The following is a 20,038-nucleotide window of genomic DNA, read 5'->3' on the forward strand; positions in this document are numbered from 1 at the left end:
CAGGACGCGGGTGAGGGCAAGTAGAGTCTTTCCCAAAAAATACCTATTCATCCAGGCCCTTACAAGCTTCGGAAGTCTAGTTAAGCTTAATTTGCTGACGCAAATCCCGCCCCCCACCCCGGCTCCTCTCCCCCACAGCAGCCCCAGTTTATACTTTTACTCAGACCTAATTAGTTCAGTTTTATTCTCCGAACGTGGGAAGACGAGGAAGAGCTGATAACAAAGTGCTTATCGCTGTTGTGGGAAATTTTTTAAAAAATTACCATAGAAACGGGAATCTATGTTGTTAAATGATGTATGGGTAGAGTTAAGTTTAAAGACTTAAAGTCTTAAATTTATTTCCCTTGCTCTCCCCTCTCCCCCAGCTATAATCCCCATCTAAAAAATTTACTAGGCAGTGAGCTGATACATTTATTTTAGGCGTTAGAGTAACGCTTTAGGAGAGAAAATAAGAAACTACGTTTAAAACAAGGTTTACTTTGTTTATTTCTTGTAGTAAATCCCCTGTGGGAAGGCTTTTGCTTTTCACTGTTACATGTCTCTGCTCATAAAGGGCGTATATATGGTCTCATAATTTGAGCCACAATGGGAGATAGAGGGGGGAAAAGTAAAGTCGTGCATAGTTTTATAAGACGATGAAAACAAACTATTTGTTTTCAATCAATGATTCACCACTTTTAATATTTAACATTATAGATAAGGGCTAAAGTTTAGAGGATAATATATTTGATGTAACATAAAATAGACACTATATTTGCATTGTACAGGGTTTTATAATGTGCTAGGATTTTATATTGTTAAATAGTAAACATTTTGCTGTTTAAAAAGGAGCTTGGATTTTAGCAGTCAAATCAGAGCAATGCATAACTTAGAAAAACGATGTTTTGAAGCAGTAATCCTACAGTATCCATTTGTGTACATGTACATTATGCCAGCATTTACTTTATTTTAACAATTTTTGATATTCAAAATGAAATTATATGTTCTTGTGAATTTATGCTTTAAAATGTACCATGGAATCAAAATATAGTATGCTAATTTTTCATTGTTCCATGGTTATTGAAAACATCCATCTCCTCCCTTAAAAGCCATGATATATTTTCTATTAGTGATGTAAAGGGCATTTCATATATAGAGGAGAAAAAGTGGCTCTTAATAGTGGCTCTTAATATCTCAGAATATGGTGAATTAAAATTACAAATAAAAGCCCCCTTTTACAGTTACTAATATAATTGAAGTCTTTAAGGACTACTTTAAAATATTTTTGCTGCTTTAAATAATCCCTCATTTCTTCCAACATTTTCTATTAATTCAAAATGAATTAATACATATTTAAAAATTGCACGATTAACAAGATTTCTTACTAATGACTTGGTTCTGGAAGATGATTGTAGGCGAATACTAATTTTTAGTATTTAATACTGCTGACTGCATGATAACAGTAAAACACAAAATACTACCTTAGATTTTAAAGAGATTAAAAAAATATCAGCACTGATTAAAGTGGGATTAATAGTTAAACATATCGAATAAATGAATTTTAACAATGAAGAGGCTAATTATAAAGACCCTTTGCCATTTAACAAAGCTGAAGGAATGTTTATGTAATCCAAGCATTCAGTATGATAAAAATCTATAGAAGCATATTTTTTCTTATGTAACACTCAAGAAACACTGCTAACGTAAAATAAAAGGAATTAAGTACTGTGGTTGAGGAATCCTGACATTACTTTGTATTCAGTTCGCCTGCATGAGGAAAGAATACAGTATTTCATATCGCAGCTTAAAAATTCAGGATGATTTTTTTTCATGTGCTGTGATGTAGGATTCCTTAAATCCAATCCAAATTGCGTAACTTGTAATTTAATTATCTCTATCGTTGAAAGTTGATCGCTGTTTGTTGAAAGACAAACAGATAAGACAAAGTAGTTCTCTCCAAATAGCCTCTCATTTTTCCCTTTCCTGCCCAGTTGAACCTATCCCATGCATCTCTTATGAGATGGGAGAGGGAATACTGGCCTTCCCCCCCTATTAAAAAGAAAAGCAAACTGAAGTAGTGGGGTTTCCAGTCCCTTTCTTCAGAATTTTTGATGAGTGAAAACCTGCTGCTCCATACTCCAGCAAAGAGAGACACAGGTCTGTTCGTGGAGATCTCAGGTCCAGCCGCGTCCGAGGAGGCGGCGGCCCCGTGTTTGTGCGCCCCCTGCCGGCGAGGCCCGGGGCCCCCAGCTACCTGGATCGGGCGTCTCCCAAAGCGGTTGAGTCTGTTGGGATCCACACCGGCTTCGAGGAGCTGCCGCACGGCCTCCACTTGGCCCCGCGCCGCGGCGTTGGCCAGGTCCGCATCACCGCCACCACCACTGAGCATGCCCTTGTCCTCTTCGCTCACTTCGCAGCCCCCAAGCGCAAACTGTCCAGGATAATCCACCGCTAGCCGTGAACTTCGCAACGCCCTACCCTCCCTTCCCACCCCGCCCTGGAGGGCTCTCCCCACTCGGGAAGAGCTCAGCTCAAATTCAGCCTCTCTTTGCCGTCTTTCTGCGGCTAGAGGGGTCAGTACAATGGCCGAACGGCCCGTAGTTAAAGCCGGACTTTTCCCGGATGGCTCCCAGGAAAATGCGCCTGGCGCAGCAGCAACCTTGCGCGAACCCGCTCTGGTTGCACAGTGCGGGCGCGTCACGGAGTCCTCACCGCGGAGCTTCCCTCCGGCGGAGCGGAGAACCAGCCGGGACTGAACCCGTTCCCAGCTGGGCTGTCGAGAGGCACTCTCCAACCTCCTTAGGCTCCGCCCGCTGCGGGTCCGGGCACGTCCCACTGTGTCGGAGCGGAGGCCTGGCCCGCGGCTGACGTTACAGCCCAAGAGGGTAGGGGCGGGGGAGAGCAGTCCAGAAAGTGCCCGGCCGCATGCGCCGGACAACGCCGAGTGGAGCCCGCTGTGCTACTGCCTGTAGGGTATCCAGCAATTCTAGGTTAAGTTTTTTGGAGCAATTGAAGCAGTGTACTCAGCTCCTGATCTCCTTCCAGCAGGCGGAGCAGAGGATTTCTAGTTCTTCAGTCCCGGCCCAGCCGCTCTCGGTTGGAGACTTTAGTCACTCTCTGTGTAATCAAAAGGCCGGGCATTTGAAATAACCTTGTCTCAAGATGTCTTAAAGAGACAGCTCTGCCCCTCTCGGACAGGTTAAATTCATCCCCAGGCTGTACTTGAATTACGCTTGCTTCACATCTTCCATCAAATTTAGCAATTGGGAACGGGGTGTCTATTTGACTCAGCCCAAAATGGGTCTGACTGAAAAATCCCGCGAATCATATTTTGAATGTGCTTTTTATTCATCTTTAAATTATGGATGCAATATTAAAAAATAAAAACAACTCACAAAAACAAACAAAAAACTTAGCCAACTACCCGCCCCCCGCCCCCCGCCCCCGCCACACTCACATACACCTAGTTTGAGAGTTGCAGAGCTTGGTACATCGGACACTTAAAAAAATATAAATATACATTTTAAGAACTTGAGATCTCAGTTTCACGATATTTGAACTGTCTATTTTTGTTTGCACTCTTACCTATTTAAACCCACCTCAGCAAGTATTTGATTTCCATTTATCATGGGCAATAAAGGAAATTATGCAGTAATAATGAAACATAATAAAACAGGGGTGTGGTGCTGGGCCTGTCATTAAACAGGCTGAACCTGTCATTAAACCCGCTTCTGAAGATTTAAAGGCCAAGTGCTTTGCTTTTATTCCTAATCTTCGTGAGTTTGTATTAACAGATGCATTGCTTTAAAGGTTAAAAAAATTACAGCTGATGCACTATTGAAATAAGAGAACCACAAGTTATTTGTATTTGTATTTCCTCACAGAAAACTTTGGTGAGGAGCTACATTATAATACCCCTAACATTTAACAGCTCTTATCTTGAACATCCTTTTTGGTTTAGACTGCTGAGAAACACAAAGGGAGGACAATTGAAGTAAGAGACTCCACATATTTCTTCTATAGTGTATCTTATTTTGGACTCTCTTGGTTTCAATCCACTGTAGAATAAAGAAGAGCTCTTTATGGACAGGGTGGGGTGGCATGGAAGTGTGGTGGCTAGGGCTATAGATTTGCTGACTGAGTCTCAACAGGGTTGAAATTCACCTGGATGGCGAAGGGGAGGGGGCAACATTAAATAACATTTTTTTTATCTCTCTCACCACACCCTCATTTCTTAGTTTTCACGATTTTAATTCCTCTTTCACTCTTATTTGAACCTCTACCCTTATCTAAGGAAAAAAAAAAAAAAAAAAACCTTGTCCTTTTATTTGTTGGTGATGATTCTATTCCTAGTCTGGCCAGCTACTGGATGAAAAACATGAATAACTCTTTTTGTCTTAGAGGCCAGTTCCCAGGCACAGTGTATTTGAGATTACAGGTGTGCAGGTTGAATGGGAGAAGGAAGAGAAAAGATGGACAATAGGAAGCCAGAGACTTTGAAATGAATGGCATTGGGTCTCTGCAAGTTACCTTGTGGAGCTGAATCACTAGACTGATATTGGCGGATATGGTGGCAAATGGGCTCAGACAAAAATATCTTCATCAGAACAGCCTGATTACTCTGAAATTTAGTGCACAGCCAGATGCAACAAGGCATTAGAGGGAAGACTGTTGGATCTTCCCTCTAATGAATTCAGCAATTAAATTTAGTTCAAGAATACTTAGTTCAGCATATGCTATACTACATTTCACAGTTGAACAAGATATTGGTCCTAAATTTTAAACCAACAAATAGAGAGTTTGAGAATCAATGCAAGCCCTATCAAAATCCCAATGGCATTTTTCAAAGAAATAGAACAAATAATTTTAAAATTTATATGGAACCACAAAAATTCCAAATAGCCAAAGCCATCTTGAGAAAGAACAACAAAGCAAGAGGCATCACACTTTCCTGATTTCAAACTACATTACAAAGTTACAGTTATTAAAACAGAATGGCATTGGCATAAATAAGGTAATAAAGATCAGTGGGATAGAATTGGAAGCCCAGAAATAAATCCATAGTTATCTGGTCAATTAATTTATGACAAGGGAGCCAAGAACATACAATGTGGAAAGGAAAGTTTCTTCAAAAAATGCTGTTGGGAAAACTGGAAAGCCACATGCATAACAATGAACTTTGATAGCCAACTTGCACCATACCCCAAAATTGACTCAAGATAATTAAAGACTTGAATGTAAGACCTTAAACCATAAAACTCCTAGAAGTGGTAAGGAGCGGTAAAGGAGTGGTAAGGAGTGGTAAAACTCATAAGTGGTAAGCTCCTGGACACAGGACTTGGCGATGATTTTTTGACTCTGACAACGAAAGCAAAGATAACTAAGTGGGACTACATCGTACTAAAAAGCTTCTTCACAGAAAAGGAAATCATCAACAAAATGAAAGGCACCCTATGATTGGGAGACAATATTTCCAAACCATTTATCTGATAAGGGACTAACATCCAAAATATATAGAGATCTCATACAACTCAATAGCAAAACCCCAAGCAATCCAATTAGAAAATGGGCAGAAAGTCTGAATAGACATTTTTCCCAAAGAAGACATACAGATGGCCAACAGGAACATGAAATGATGTATAACATCACTAATGATCAGGAAAATGCAAATCAAAACCACAGTGAGATATCATCTCAAACTTGTTAAAATGACTATTATCAGAAAGACAAGAAATAACAAGTGTTGGCGAGGATGTGGAGAAAAGGCAACCCCAGGACACAGTTCATGGTATATAAACTGATGCAGCCACTGTGGAAAACAACATGGAGCTTCCTCAAGAAACTAAAAATAGAACCACCATATGATCCAGTAATTCTACTTCTGTATATTTATCTGAAGAAAATGAAAATACTAACTCAAAAAGATACATAAACCCCCATGTTCTCTGCAGAATTATTTACAATAGCCAAGATATGGAAACAACCTGTGTGTCCACTGATGGATATATGGATAAGCAACTTGTCAAATATATATTTTAGCTACAAGGAGATTTAAATCTTGCCATTTGTGATAATATAACTGGAACTTGAGGGCATTATGGTAAGGGAAATAAGTCAGACAAAGACAAATACCAAATGATCTCTTTTATATGTAGAGTCTAAAATGAAACACAATCCCTCCCTCAAAAAACAAAATAAAAATAATCAAGCTCATTAATACAGAAAACAGATTGTTGGTTGCAAGAGACAGGGAGTGGGGGCTGTGTGAAAAATGGGTGAACTTTTTTTTTAGCTTGAATAAATTGTTTAAATAAATGTAAAAAATGTATTCCCACTTTTATTGTAACAGCAGTCTCATCTTTGTCAGCTCTACAATTTCTCCTTTGGTATAGCCTCTTGTTTGAAGTCTTGTTTACCCCTACAGCAAGTTAGAATACTTGTGAAGTTAGGGGGACAAAATCCAGCCCTTCTTGCTGCAGCTGTTTGCCCAGCCACTACTAATAATCCTTGTCTCATTCTTCAAGTACCCATTCTAGATTCCCTCCCTCTTAGCACATCTGGTGATCTAGGTGTCTAACTTAGCAAGTCAAGTAGACCCCCCTTTCCTGAGAGCTGTGACTAGTCCTCACGCTCTTTTCAGATCATGGTTGGTATATTTGTATATTTACTGTCACAATTGGGCAGATAAATATCAAGCGATATTCCAATGGATTATCTGAATATCAAATGCTTTTTTCCTTTTCTTAGATTCAGAAGTCCCATCGTCTCCTGATAAACATGATCAATTATCCCCTGTAGGAAAGATGACTCCTTTACACCCTAACTGGTCTCTTAGCATGAAGGGTCTGAAGTGATTGGGCAGCATCTGGAGCTTAATCGGGACTCTTCCAACATCTCATGGTGAAATTGTTCTCTCTCGATGAACCTAGATTTCCAGGCCATAGGTATTAGAATTGTAAGGGTGGAAAATATAAATTTCTCATGTGGGTTACAAAATGTGATAAGCTACTTCTGGCAATGGTCAGAGAGGTTGCAATGTCTAAATTTCAGAGGAGGGCCATCCAGGATGAAATAGAATCCTAGTTCATGAATACAACAATAGAGGAAACCAATGCAAAGTTTTAGGGTTCCCAATGAAAATGAGTTCAGGATAGAATTTATTCTTATGAGAGCTTGTTTTATGACATGGAACTGGGCAAGAAGCATTGGGACTGAGGAATTGAAGGAAATGCTACTAGTGATGGATATGATTATTCAGGTACTCAAGAACTCAGATGTAGAACAACAGAGTACTTGCAGATTTCCTCTGTAGGGATGGATGAAAATAGTGCTTGACTATCACTGCTATTATATAAATATATAATTTTAACTCTATTCTAAAATGAATGCTAATATGATTGCATAAAAATATGGTGCAAATTACAAACCCAGTTGACCATGATAGCTAAGTTCGTAAATTTTCCTTAAACTGTACACGTGTAAATAAATTTATATTAAAAAATTTTTCCTTAAACTGGATAAACTTTCTTAGTCTAGTCTTCTGAAATTGCATGCTTCATCAGCATAGGTAGATATGACATGTGGAGAAGAGAGGAAAAGTGAAGTGGGTACAAGATGGCCAGAGCTTAAAAAAATGAAAAAAGGCTCCTAGATTTTAAGAAACTCTTTCTAGTGATACTCAAAACTAACAAAGAGTTTCCATTTAATGTGATAACTTTACTGAGAGATGCATCTATATAAGGTACCCTGGGAGTTAGGAATAGGGGAACTTAAGAAGTACAGGGAATTTTCTTAGAGATGTTGCAGCTGAAGAGAGTCTTTAAAAATGCATTGGAAGTTGATTGTTTCCTGCATTCTTGCTTCAAGCCTTGGATTTCTCTAAAATTTAACAAAAGATTAGTAAAATATAGCCTGGGCCAATTTTTGAGCCATCTTCTTAAATGGTAAGTCACGGTCAAAGTGTCTAAAAAATAAAAACTATTTGAAGTTGATAAGATGGAAGAGAATTGTTGTTTAAGGAGGTGTAGATAAAGAATGTTAAGACAGGAAAAGTCCAAAGAGCAGAATGACTGATAATCTTCCGATAAGCAGATATGTGCACTAAACAGATTGACTGGAAAAGAACTTTACACAGGGAAAATATTGCCAGGGGTATGTGCGGTTACTAGCACCATGGACAGCACTTCTCCATTAAGAAAAATCTGGGTGGTCCTAACCCACTCCAGACTGAGAATTCCTGAGGAAGCTGCAAACTTGGTTTTCCAAAGTCCCTTGCTCCCCTGAAATTTAAAGGAAACCAATGGAAGCTCAATGGACATCTTTTACAAAACCAACCTGCTCAGCCTGGTTTCCAAGTATTATTGGATAATCTACACAGAGAATTCTATGTAGACAGAAAGTGAAGAGAAACTAAAAAGCCTCTTGATGAAAGTGAAAGTGGAGAGTGAAAAAGTTGGCTTAAAGCTCAACATTCAGAAAACAAAGATCATGGCATCCAGTCCCATCACTTCATGGGAAATAGATGGGGAAACAGTGGAAACAGTGTCAGATTTTATTTTTCTGGGCTCCAAAATCACTGTAGATGGTGACTGAAGCCATGAAATTAAAAGACGCTTACTCCTCGGAAGGAAAGTTATGACCAACCTAGATAGCATATTCAAAAGCAGAGACATTACTTTGCTAACAAAGATCCGTCTAGTCAAGGCTACGGTTTTTCCTGTGGTCATGTATGGATGTGAGAGTTGGACTGTGAAGAAGGCTGAGCACCGAAGAATTGATGCTTTTGAACTGTGGTGCTGGAGAAGACTCTTGAGAGTCCCTTGGACTGCAAGGAGATCCAATCAGTCCATTCTGAAGGAGATCAGCCCTGGAATTCTTTGGAGGGAATGATGCTGAAGCTGAAACTCCAGTACTCTGGCCACCTCATGTGAAGAGTTGACTCATTGGAAAAGACTCTGATGCTGGGAGGGATTGGGGGCAAGAGGAGAAGGGGACGACAGAGGATGAGATGGCTGGATGGCATCACTGACTCGATGGACGTGAGTCTGGGTGAACTCCGGGAGTTGGTGATGGATAGGGAGGCCTGGCGTGCTGCGATTCATGGGGTCGCAAAGAGTCGGACACGACTGAGCGACTGATCTGATCTGATCTGATACTTGAAAGATGAGAGGAGAAATAATACTTATTGTGTACTATGTTGCAAATGCTTTATGAGTATTATTTTATTCAATCCTCATAAAATTCCTATGCAACATGCACTTGTGTCTCACTTTTACAGGAAAGACAAAAGAGAAGTTAAGTCACTTGCATACTAGCTAATCATTGGAGGTATGGTCTAACCTGTGTGGCTTCAGAGCCTCTACCATTTTCACTACACAGGGTTTTTTGCAGCTGTCATGATAGGCTTAACGGAAAGAAAGCACAACAAACTGGTTTATAATTATTTTTCCGTCTACACTGTGTTTTCCAGATGGCTCACCTCATAACACATCCTTAATAGACTTCAAAGATGATATTTCACACATAATACAGTAGCACATTTGTCTTGGGCAATAGAGGGAGATAATGAAACATTTTCCTCTTCCTGAAACCCAGCTGTCTCTAGGATGAAATATAACCTGTTGTTAATGCTTTGAACACATTTAAGAGATGAAATGGATGGGAACAGAGTGGACAACTGAAATTGGGAACTGAAATAGCTCTGCCTTTTAATAGAGTGGATTATTTGCAAGTGAGAAGGGATAGAAAGTAAACAGTAAATTGGCATAGAATTTTGGAAGTTACTAGAAGGGAAGGAGTAGAATCAGTTCCAATACTGTAAACAATTCAGATCCCTAGTGAAGATGTTTGTATTCTAGTTTGTGAAACTACAGGGTTTCTCAGGTGGAGCTGCTGGTAAACTACCCGCCTCCAATGCAAGTTAGACATAAAAGATGCAGGTTCGATTCCTGGATGGTAAGATTCTCTGGAAGAGGGCATGGCAGCCCACTCCAGTGTTCTTGCCTGGAGAATCCCACGGACAGAGGAGCCAGGCAGGCTGCAGTCCACAGGGTCCCACGGAGTTGGACACGATTGAAGCAACACTATATATGAACTCTATTTATTTTTTTTGAACTCACTTTAGAAGTACACATAAAATCAGTGAGTGACCAAGAGAAGTAGTGACATAACTATGCCCTCATAACTGTCTCTTTCTTTTTTAATCTAAGACAGTGGTTCTAAGTTGGGAGAGAAAGAAATTCAGAATCATATTCACAGCTTTTTCAAGCTACTGTGTATATGACCCACATCTCACCAGGAGACTTAATTCTCTCCATTTCACCAGTTGAGATTTATTGCCCCAGGACCCACGGTACAGCTCCTTCTATATCCCCATATGTGGTTATAAGTTTAATTGAATGATGGCCATATATATCATTTTAGCATCAGTATTAGTTTTCTGGGCTGTGTGTGCATTCTAAGTTGCTTCAGTCATGTCTGACTCTTTGGGAGCCTATGGACTTGTAGCCCACCCGGTTCCTCTGTCCATGGGATTCTCCAGGCAAGAATACTGAAATGGGCTGCCATGCCCTCCTCCAGGGGATATTCCTGACCCAGGGATCAAACCTGCACATCTTATGTCTCCTGCATTGGCAGGCAAGTTCTTTATTGCTAGCACCACCACAGACAAGGTGGCTTTAACAACAGGGTTTTATTTTTTTAGTTTTGGTTCACTCTTCTTGCCTTGCAGACGATCTCTCTCCTACTACTGCTTTACCTAGTCACCCTGTGTGCATGCAAGTTCCTGGTATCTCTTGTGTGTGTCCAAAAATCCTGTCCTTATAAAGATACTAGTCATATTGGATTATAGCCCACCCCAGGAGCCTTGTTTTAACTTAATCACCTTAATGCACTATCTTCAAATACAGTCATTCTGAGATACTAGGGGTTAGAGATTTAACATATGAACAATTCAGTTCCTATGGAGTCTCTTCCAAGTTTTACACATATCACTTTTCATTGCTTTGTAAAAAACTGTTGTCAGTAATTTATTTATTTGAATAAGGATGAAAATAAAATCAACACATTGACATTGGTTGAAGTTTTTACTAGTTTCTTTTGTCTCTTCTAATTTATCAGCTCCCTTCTTTCTTTGTTCTTTTTTTCCTCTTTCAATTTATTGCGGTAATTGGGTTGCTAATTTTGTAGTTTTCTAAAGTCTGGACTTTGCAGAATGCTTCTTCATGATGACATTTAACAATTTTTCTCTGTCACTTGTATTTATCATTTGTTATTAGATCCAGAGTTTGGGTGTCATTCAGGCCTGATATTTTGGCAAAAATATGTCGTAAGTAGAATTATAAACTTCCACCAAGAGGCAAATAATCTGATTGTCTCTTTTTCTACAACTTCGACAGTCATTAATAATTATTTCTTAGATCTGTAATTTCCTTAGGGGTTGCAAAATGGTGGTATTTTAGTCCTTTCAATACTTCTTCATCTACTAGCTGGGCTCCTTCTATAGAGAGATATTTTTCTTTATTATCTACTTGGTTGCCCTCAGGTACATATAAGAGACAGAATGAATACTTTATTTTCAAGTTTTCAAAATGATGAGTTGAGTCCCTAACCTCTTCCAAAGGTGATTACTGATTTTTAAATGATTGTAGATGTAGGCATTTAAATGTAATTGGTATGTTTCAGTTTATTATAATTATTATTCCTACTGATGCTCAAGCCCTATCTTTGGCCAATGGGAGCTCCTGAAAGTTGGCTCTTGAGTCTTTTTAACATGACTTCAGTAGTCTTTGACAGAATCCTTTATTTCTGGCATGATAATATATTCCCCTTTTATCTTGTATATTTCCCTCACTATACATGGTATCAACCATTTCTCAAAGGAGCACTGATTATTTTTTAGTGGGAAATGGAATTTTAAAAACACAGTCTGAGTTCTGGGGATTTTATTGCTACCCAGCCAGTGATTATATTTTTAGGCCTTTGTGTTTATACATTAAACATAGTTTCTTAGATCAGAATATTTACATACATTTTCGCCAACATGAATTTACAGAGGACTTACTGTTCAAGTTAGACATGATGAATAATACAGCAGTATAGGAGTCAGTAATTATTTGTGACATGAAGTTCTCTCTCTTTTATATTGACTGTCTAGTTTTAATGTTACTGTCGAGTGAATTTCACAGCTCTTACTATTTTAGATGGAATATCAGGAAAGGGAATGAAAGGTTGAGTTACCTGAAAAGCATTTTCTCAAAGTAGAGATAGTTGCTAAATTTCTTGAAATATGCAAAAAAAAAAAAAATCAATGAACTGAGAATTTTACTTTATCTTCATTTTCTCTTGAATATTGTTATTTAGCATAAATTACATATTTAACCTTTTTTTTTCTCAGAAATGTGTTATTTCTGAGCTATATGTAGTACTAATTTTCATTAGGGATAATTATACATTTCTGATAAAGTATATTTTTTCTTTATATATATTTGGCAGGTATATATAAAGGCATAAAACTTTATAGTGATTTTTTAAAACTTAAAATGTAATGATTTTTTAAAACTTAAAAAAATTACAAAGCTTATTTGTTTAAAAAAATGCAAGTGCATATACAAGCATATATACACATATCTCAGCAGAATGAATTGGCTTGAAGATTTTATTAATCTGATATGTGGTGGATCCAGCTCTACATTCAAGCCTCCATCTTTATGAGTTATTGTGAAATGAAATGTGGATCTTTTTCTCATCTACAAGAGCAAGAAAATGTTGCTGTTGTAGATCTAGCACAGACACAATCAAATCATTACTCTTTACATTGTTGCTGCTGCTACTGCTGCCAAGTCACATCAGTCGTGTCCGACTCTGTGCGATCCCATAGATGGCAGCCCACCAGGCTCCCATCCCTGGGATCCTCCAGGCAAGAACACTGGAGTGGGTTGCCATTTCCTTCTCCAGTACATGAAAGTGAAAAGTGAAAGTGAAGTCGCTCAGTCGTGTCCGACTCTGTGCGACCCCATGGATTGCAGCCTACCAGGCTCCTCCGTTCCATGGGATTTCCCAGGCAAGAGTACTGGAGTGGGTCGCCATTGCCTTCTCTGTGAGAAGCTACTTATTCAGAATGTAAGCTCTTTGGAAGAGGAATGTTATTTCTCTTTTAATTCACTCCTCAATCTTCTGCAATCTGGCTTTCATTCGGAATCTAGGTAACCATTTGTGAAAGTAATCAATTATTTTCTTGTCACTTAATTCAATAATCTGACTATAATTTCTTATAATCTTCATTTGACTATAGTTTCTTCCTACAGCTTTGTATCCAGATTAATTCTCTTTTCTTGTGGCTTTTAAATTTCTTGCCTCTCACAAAACCATCCTCTCATAAATATATGACATATATACAATATGTCATGTGTGTGATGTAAATAATACCAACATGCTCACATCTTCCTACAAATATATGTGTGTGTGTATATATGTATATATATATATATATATTGTTTGTTTGTTTGTGCCTGTGGCATGTGGGATCTTAGGTCCCTGACAAGGGATCAAACCCATGGTCCCTGCATTGGGAGCATGGAGTCTTAACCATTGGACTGCTGGGGAAGTCCCCTAAAATATATTCTTATTTTACATTTTACCCATCCATATTTTTAGTGATAACACCAAAGTGAAATCTTGAATTATTAGCTATCTGTAAAATGTCTACTTATCCATTAGGAAATTTTATATTGAGTCCCTACTAAATATCAGATACTATGGGCTAGGTATAAGTGATGAGCAAATCAGAGAGTATTAACTACAAAACTTGGTAACTGCCATTATATAAAAGTCCTGGATGCTATCTGAATGCATAATAAGGGAATTGATTTGGTCTGGTGGTCAAGAAAATTAAGGGATATTTGGGTTGAGATCTGTAAGATAATGTTAGTATTAATTAATCAAAGGAATGGGGCAGTAATTGCAAGGAGGAACATTCCAGGCTGAAAGAACTGCATGTGGCAAGCTCTGAGGTGGGGGTAAGTATGGACATACTGAATGAGTTATGGTTAAACACATAAGCATAGCATCATTAACTCAATAGACATAAATTTGAGCAAACTCCGGGAGACTGTGAAGGACTGTGTGCTATAGTCCTTGGGGTTGCAGAGAAGGACATGATTTAGCAACTGAACAATAACAATAGTTAAGCATAGGGATGGAGGAGGAGAGTATGGCTAACTGTGGTTGGAAAATTAAGTACAGCAAAATCTTGTAAGGGCAGTATAGGCCATGTTAAGAATTTTTTCTTTATATTAAGAAAAGGAGAAGCCATTGATGTGTTTAAGCAGAGAAGTGATGTGATCAGATTTTCAGTTAAATAAAAGAAGAAAAAAATTACTTTAAATGCACATTGGAGAATGGTTTGGAGAAGAAGCAAGAATGGATACCTGTGGGCTGGCAGTTCAGCGGATAGATTATGGTAGCTTGAAGTAAAGTGTTTGTACCCAACATGGAAAGAAATAGAATGCTGTAAGGTATATTTAATATTTAAGGATTAACTTCAACAGAGTTTAGCAATAAATTTGAGATAGCAGATAAGAGAGAGGAAGATATTATGCGATTTGTACAACTGAAGAAGTTGGTGATCATGGTCATCAAAATAAGGAATGCTGGAGGAGGATGCAGTTTGAGGTAAACATCACAAGTTTGCATTCAGAGAGCTTGAACTTGAGACATGGTGGTGTATCCAGAGTGGAGATGTCCAATATTAAAAAGATGGGTCTGGAGCTCAGAGAGGAGTGCAAATTTTAAATGCAAACTAATTTATACTGACAAATATAGAAATGAAATTTTATGTCACAATTTTAGCATGGAAGGTTTATTTTTCAGAAAAAAATAGTGAAAGTTATAGCAAATAATTCTGAAACATTTCCAGCAAAAAAGTTGATAAAATACATTGAAACCACCTCTTCCAATTTTAAATTTGCTTGATCATTCTGAAGACATTTTTTATACTTCTTTACATTGATAATATTTTTTGTTTATTTTTAAAAATTTAGGCTTAACATTTTTTTGATTGGTTATATGTAAGGACTAGTTCCCAAAATATGAATGCACAGACATACTTTTGAAATGTCAGTTCAGTTCCAGACCATGGCAATAAGATAAATATCACAATAAAGCATTTGCAGAAATTTTTTTGTTTCCTAGTACATATAAAAGTTATATTTATACTATAGTCTGTAAGTGGATGCATGCTCAGTCTCTCAGTTGTGTCCTACTCTTTGCGACCCCATAGACTCTAATCCATCAGGCTTCTCTGTCCACAGAATTTTCCAAGTAAGAATACTGGTGTGGGCTGCCATTTCCTGTTCCTGGGGATCTTCCCTGACCCAAGGATTGAACCCATGTCTCCTGCATCTTCTGCATTGGCAGGAGGATTCTCTACTATTGTGCCACCTGGGAAATCATACTTAGTCTGAAAGTGAAGTGAAAGTGTTACTTGCTCAGTTGTATCTGACCTTTGTGGCCCCATGTACTATAGCCTGCTAGACTCCTTTGTCCCTGAAATTATCCAGGCAAGAATACTGGAGTGGGCAGCCATTCCCTTCTCCAAGAGATCGTCCCTGACCTAGGGATTGAACCTGGGTCTTCTGCATTGGAGGCAGGTTCTTTACCATCTGAGTCACCAGGGAAGTCCTATACTGTAGTCTATTAAGTGCTAAATTGCATTATGTCTTAAAAAAAAAAAAACAACACAAAGTGCATACCTTAATTAAAAATATTTTATTACTAAAAAATGCTAAACATTGTCTGATTCTTCAACAAATCATAATCTTTTTGCTCATGGAAGGTCTTAGTTCCATGTTGGTGGCTTCTGACTAATCAGGGTTGGTGGTTTCTGAAGACTGGTGAGAGTGTGGCTATTCCATAAAATAAGATAAAATGAAGTTTGCTGCATTCATTAACTCTTCCTTTCATGGACGATCTTTCTGTAGATGCAATGCAGTTTGATAACATTTTACCCACTGTAGAATTTTTTTCAAAATTGGAGTGAGTCAGTCCTCTCAAATCCTGGTGCTGCTTTATCAACTAAGTTTATGCAATACTCTAAATTCTTTGTTGTCATTTCAACAGTCTTCACAGCATCTTCATCAGGAGTAGATTCAATTTCAAGAAACTGTTTCTTTGCTCATCCATAAAAAGTGACTCCTCATTTATTAAAGTTTTATCATGAGATTGCAGCAATTCAGTTAACATCTTCAGGCTGCACATCTAATCCTAATTCTCTTGCTCTTTCCCCCACATTTGCAGTTACTTCCTCCACTGAAGTCTTGAATCCCTCAAAGTCATCTATGAGGATTGAAATCAATTTCTTCCAAACTCATGTTAATGTTTATATTTTGCCCTCTTCTCATAAACCATGGATGTTCTTAATGGCATCTAGAATACTGAGTCCTTTCCAGAAGATTTTCAGTTGACTTCGCCCAGAAGAATGACTATCTATGGTAGCTATAGCCTTATGAAATGTATTTCTTAAATAATAAGACTTGAAAGTCAAAATTACTCCTTGATGCATGAGCTGCAGAGGAAATGTTGTGTTAGCAGGCATGAAAACAATCTTAATCTCATTGTTTATCTCTATCAGAGCTCTTGGGTGACCAGATGCATTGTCAGTGAGCAGTTATATTTTGAAAAGAATATTTCCCCCCCCCCCCCCCCCCCGAGCAGTAGGTCTCAGTAACAGGCTTAAAATATTTAGTAAACCATGTGTAGACAGATGTACTGTCATACAGAGTCTGTTGTTTCATTTACAGAGCTGAGACAGAGTATATGTAGCATGATTTTTAAGGATCCTAAGATTTCTGGAATGGTAGATGAGCACTGGCCTCAACTTAAAAGTCATCGCTACATTAACCCCAGGCTTTGAATTTTGACTTCTCCTCTCTAGCTGTAAAAGTCCAAGATGGTAACTTCTTCTAATACAAGGTTTTATGTATAAATGAAAATCTGTGTTTAATAGAGTCACCTTTGTTAATTATCTTAGCCAGATCTCTGGATATCTTGCTGTACCTCCTACATCAGTACTTGATGCTTCACCTTGCACTTTTACGTTATGGAGATGTAAACCTCATGAACCAACTTCTGCTACGTTCAAGCTTTTCCCCTCACCTCTCTTAGCCTTCACACAATTACAGAGTTAGGGCTTTCTTTGGGTTAGGTGTCTAAAGAGAATGCTGTAGCTGGTTTGATCTTACATTCAGACCGCTTAAACTTTCTCCATATCAGCAATGAGCCTCTTACTTTCTTGTCACTCATGTGTTCAGTGGAGTTGCAATTTTAATTTCCTTCAAGAACTTTCCCTTTTCATTAAGAAATTAACTATTTGGTACACAAGGCTTCCCTGGTGGCTCAGATGGTAAAGAATCTGCCTGCAATGTGGGAGACCCAGGTTTGATCCCTGGGTTGGGAAGATACCCTGGAGAAGGGAATGGCTACTGCTTCCAGTATTCTTGCCTGGAGAATCCCATGGACAGAGGAGCCTGGCGGGCTGCAGTCCATAGGGTTGCAAAGAATCGGACATGACTGAAGGATTTCATTTTCTTTCTTTCGGTGGGGAAGGCCTAACTTTTGACCTATACAGGCTTTCAACGTACTTTCCTCTTTAAGCTTAATCATTTCTGGCTTTGATTTAAAGTGAGAGGCCTGCAACTCTTCCTTTTACTTGAAAGCTCAGAGGCTATTGTAAGGTGATTAATTGGCCTAGTTTTAATTTATCTCAGTGAATAGGAAGGCCTGAGAGGAGGGACAACAGACTGGTTCCAAATAGGAAAAGGAGTACGTCAAGGCTGTATATTGTCACCCTGCTTATTTAACTTTTTTGCAGAGTACATCATGAGAAACGCTGGGCTGGAAGAAGCACAAGCTGGAATCAAGATTGGCGGGAGAAATATCAATAACCTCAGATATGCAGATGCCACCACCCTTATGGCAGAAAGTGAAGAGGAACTAAAAAGCCTCTTGATGAAAGTGAAAGTGGAGAGTGAAAAAGTTGGCTTAAAGTTCAACATTCAGAAAACAATGATCATGGCATCTGGTCCCATCACTTCATGGGAAATAGATGGGGAAACAGTGGAAACAGTGTCAGACTTCATTGTTTGGGCTCCAAAATCACTGCAGATGGTGACTGCAGCCATGAAATTAAAAGACACTTACTCCTTGGAAGGAAAGTTATGACCAACCTAGATAGCACATTGAAAAGCAGAGACATTACTTTGCCAACAAAAGCCCGTCTAGTCAAGGCTATGGTTTTCCCTGTGGTCATGTATGCATGTGAGAGTTGGACTGTGAAGAAAGTTGAGTGCTGAAGAATTGATGTTTTTGAACTGTGGTGTTGGAGAAGACTCTTGAGAGTCCCTTGGACTGCAAGGAGATCCAACCAGTCCATTCTAAAGGAGATCAGTCCTGGGTGTTCTTTGGAAGGAATGATGCTAAAGCTGAAACTCCAGTACTTTGGCCGCCTCATGCAAAGAGTTGACTCATTGGAAAAGACTCTGATACTGGGAAGGATTGGGGGCAGGAGGAGAAGGGGACGACAGAGGATGAGATGGCTGGATGGCATCACTGACTTGATGGATGTGAGTCTGAGTGAACTCCAGGAGTTGGTGATGGACAGGGAGGCCTGGCGTGGTTCGATTCATGGGGTCGCAAAGAGTGGGACACGACTGAGCGACTGAACTGAACTGAACTGAACTGAGGAGAGGGAGAGAGACAGGGGAGGGCAGGTCAGAGGCGAAGTCATAATACACATATTTATCCATTAAGTCTGCCATCTTTATGTTGTTACTGTTTGTGGTGGCCTCAAACAATTACAACAGTAATATCAGAGATCACTGATCACAGATCATCATAACAAATATAATAATAACCCAAAAGTTTGAAATATCATGAAAATTATCAAAATATGACACACAGACATGAAAGGAATAAATGCTGTTGGAAAAATAGTGAAGATTGGCTTCCTGCAGGGTTGCCAAAAATCTTTAGTCTGTAAAAAACACAAGATCTGTGAAGCACAATTAAATGAAGTGCAGTGAAACAAGGTATGCCTGTAATTCAGATTGGAATAATCTATGAATTCAACCTTGGAATAATCTATTGAAGCAAATCAGAGAACTATATAAAAAACACTCAGAAACAATGGCAGGAGAAGGCATTTGCCACACGATATCCCTGATAAGAGTTTCTTCTGAAGTTTCTGTTTATACGTGCATCTTACTAAGTGAAGAAAGACAATTACTAAGAGCAAGACAATATCATTAGAAAAGTATCTAAAAGTAAGGCCTTTCTGAATGAGGAATACTTTTCTTCATGGTTGCTCATTTCTGTGTGCGTCTGTTTTGATTATTCAGTTCACCTAATAGTCACTCAGGTCTGGGGAGGCGTCACAAATAGCTGTGAAAAGAAGAGAAGCGAAAAGCAAAGGAGAAAAAGAAAGATATAAGCATCTGAATGCAGAATTCCAAAGAATAGCAAGAGACAAGAAAGCCTTCCTCAGTGATCAATGCAAAGAAATAGAGGAAAACAACAGAATGGGAAAGACTAGAGATATCTTCAAGAAAATTAGAGATACCAAGGGAACATTTCATGCAAAGGTGGGCTTGATAAAGGACAGAAATGGTATAGACCTAACAGAAGCAGAAGATATTAAGAAGAGGTGGCAAGAATACACAGAAGAACTGTACAAAAAAGATCTTCACGACCAAGTTAATCACGATGGTATGATCACTCACCTAGAGCCAGACATCCTGGAATGTGAAGTCAAGTGGGCCTTAGAAAGCATCACTGCAAACAAAGCTAGTGGAGGTGATGGAATTCCAGTTGAGCTATTTCAAATCCTGAAAGATGATGCTGTGAAAGTGCTGCACTCAATATGCCAGCAAATTTTGAAAACTCAGCAGTGGCCACAGGACTGGAAAAGGTCAGTTTTCATTCCAATCCCAAACAAAGGCAATGCCAAAGAATGCTCAAACTACTGCACAATTGCACTCATCTCACACGCTAGTAAAGTAATACTCAA

At 38.8% G+C, this 20,038-nt stretch overlaps 1 protein-coding gene and 1 long non-coding RNA gene across 2 annotated transcripts in view; one reads left to right on the plus strand and one right to left on the minus strand.

Moving 5' to 3' along the window:
* The window catches only part of CDKN2B (cyclin-dependent kinase inhibitor 2B (p15, inhibits CDK4)), a 39,496-nt gene extending 36,570 nt beyond the window's left edge, over window positions 1-2,926 (minus strand). The window contains exon 1 of the mRNA XM_010853314.1: window positions 2,234-2,926. Within this exon, the coding sequence (XP_010851616.1) occupies window positions 2,234-2,368 (135 nt within the window). The 5' untranslated portion in view covers window positions 2,369-2,926. The remainder of the gene's footprint in view (window positions 1-2,233) is intronic.
* LOC104998243 overlaps window positions 1-20,038 on the plus strand; it is a 67,384-nt gene that overhangs the window by 11,816 nt on the left and 35,530 nt on the right. The window lies entirely within an intron of this gene.

This window comes from Bison bison, unplaced genomic scaffold (genome assembly GCF_000754665.1).
Source record: "Bison bison bison isolate TAMUID 2011002044 unplaced genomic scaffold, Bison_UMD1.0 scf7180017864326, whole genome shotgun sequence".
NCBI classification, from domain to species: Eukaryota; Metazoa; Chordata; class Mammalia; order Artiodactyla; family Bovidae; genus Bison; species Bison bison.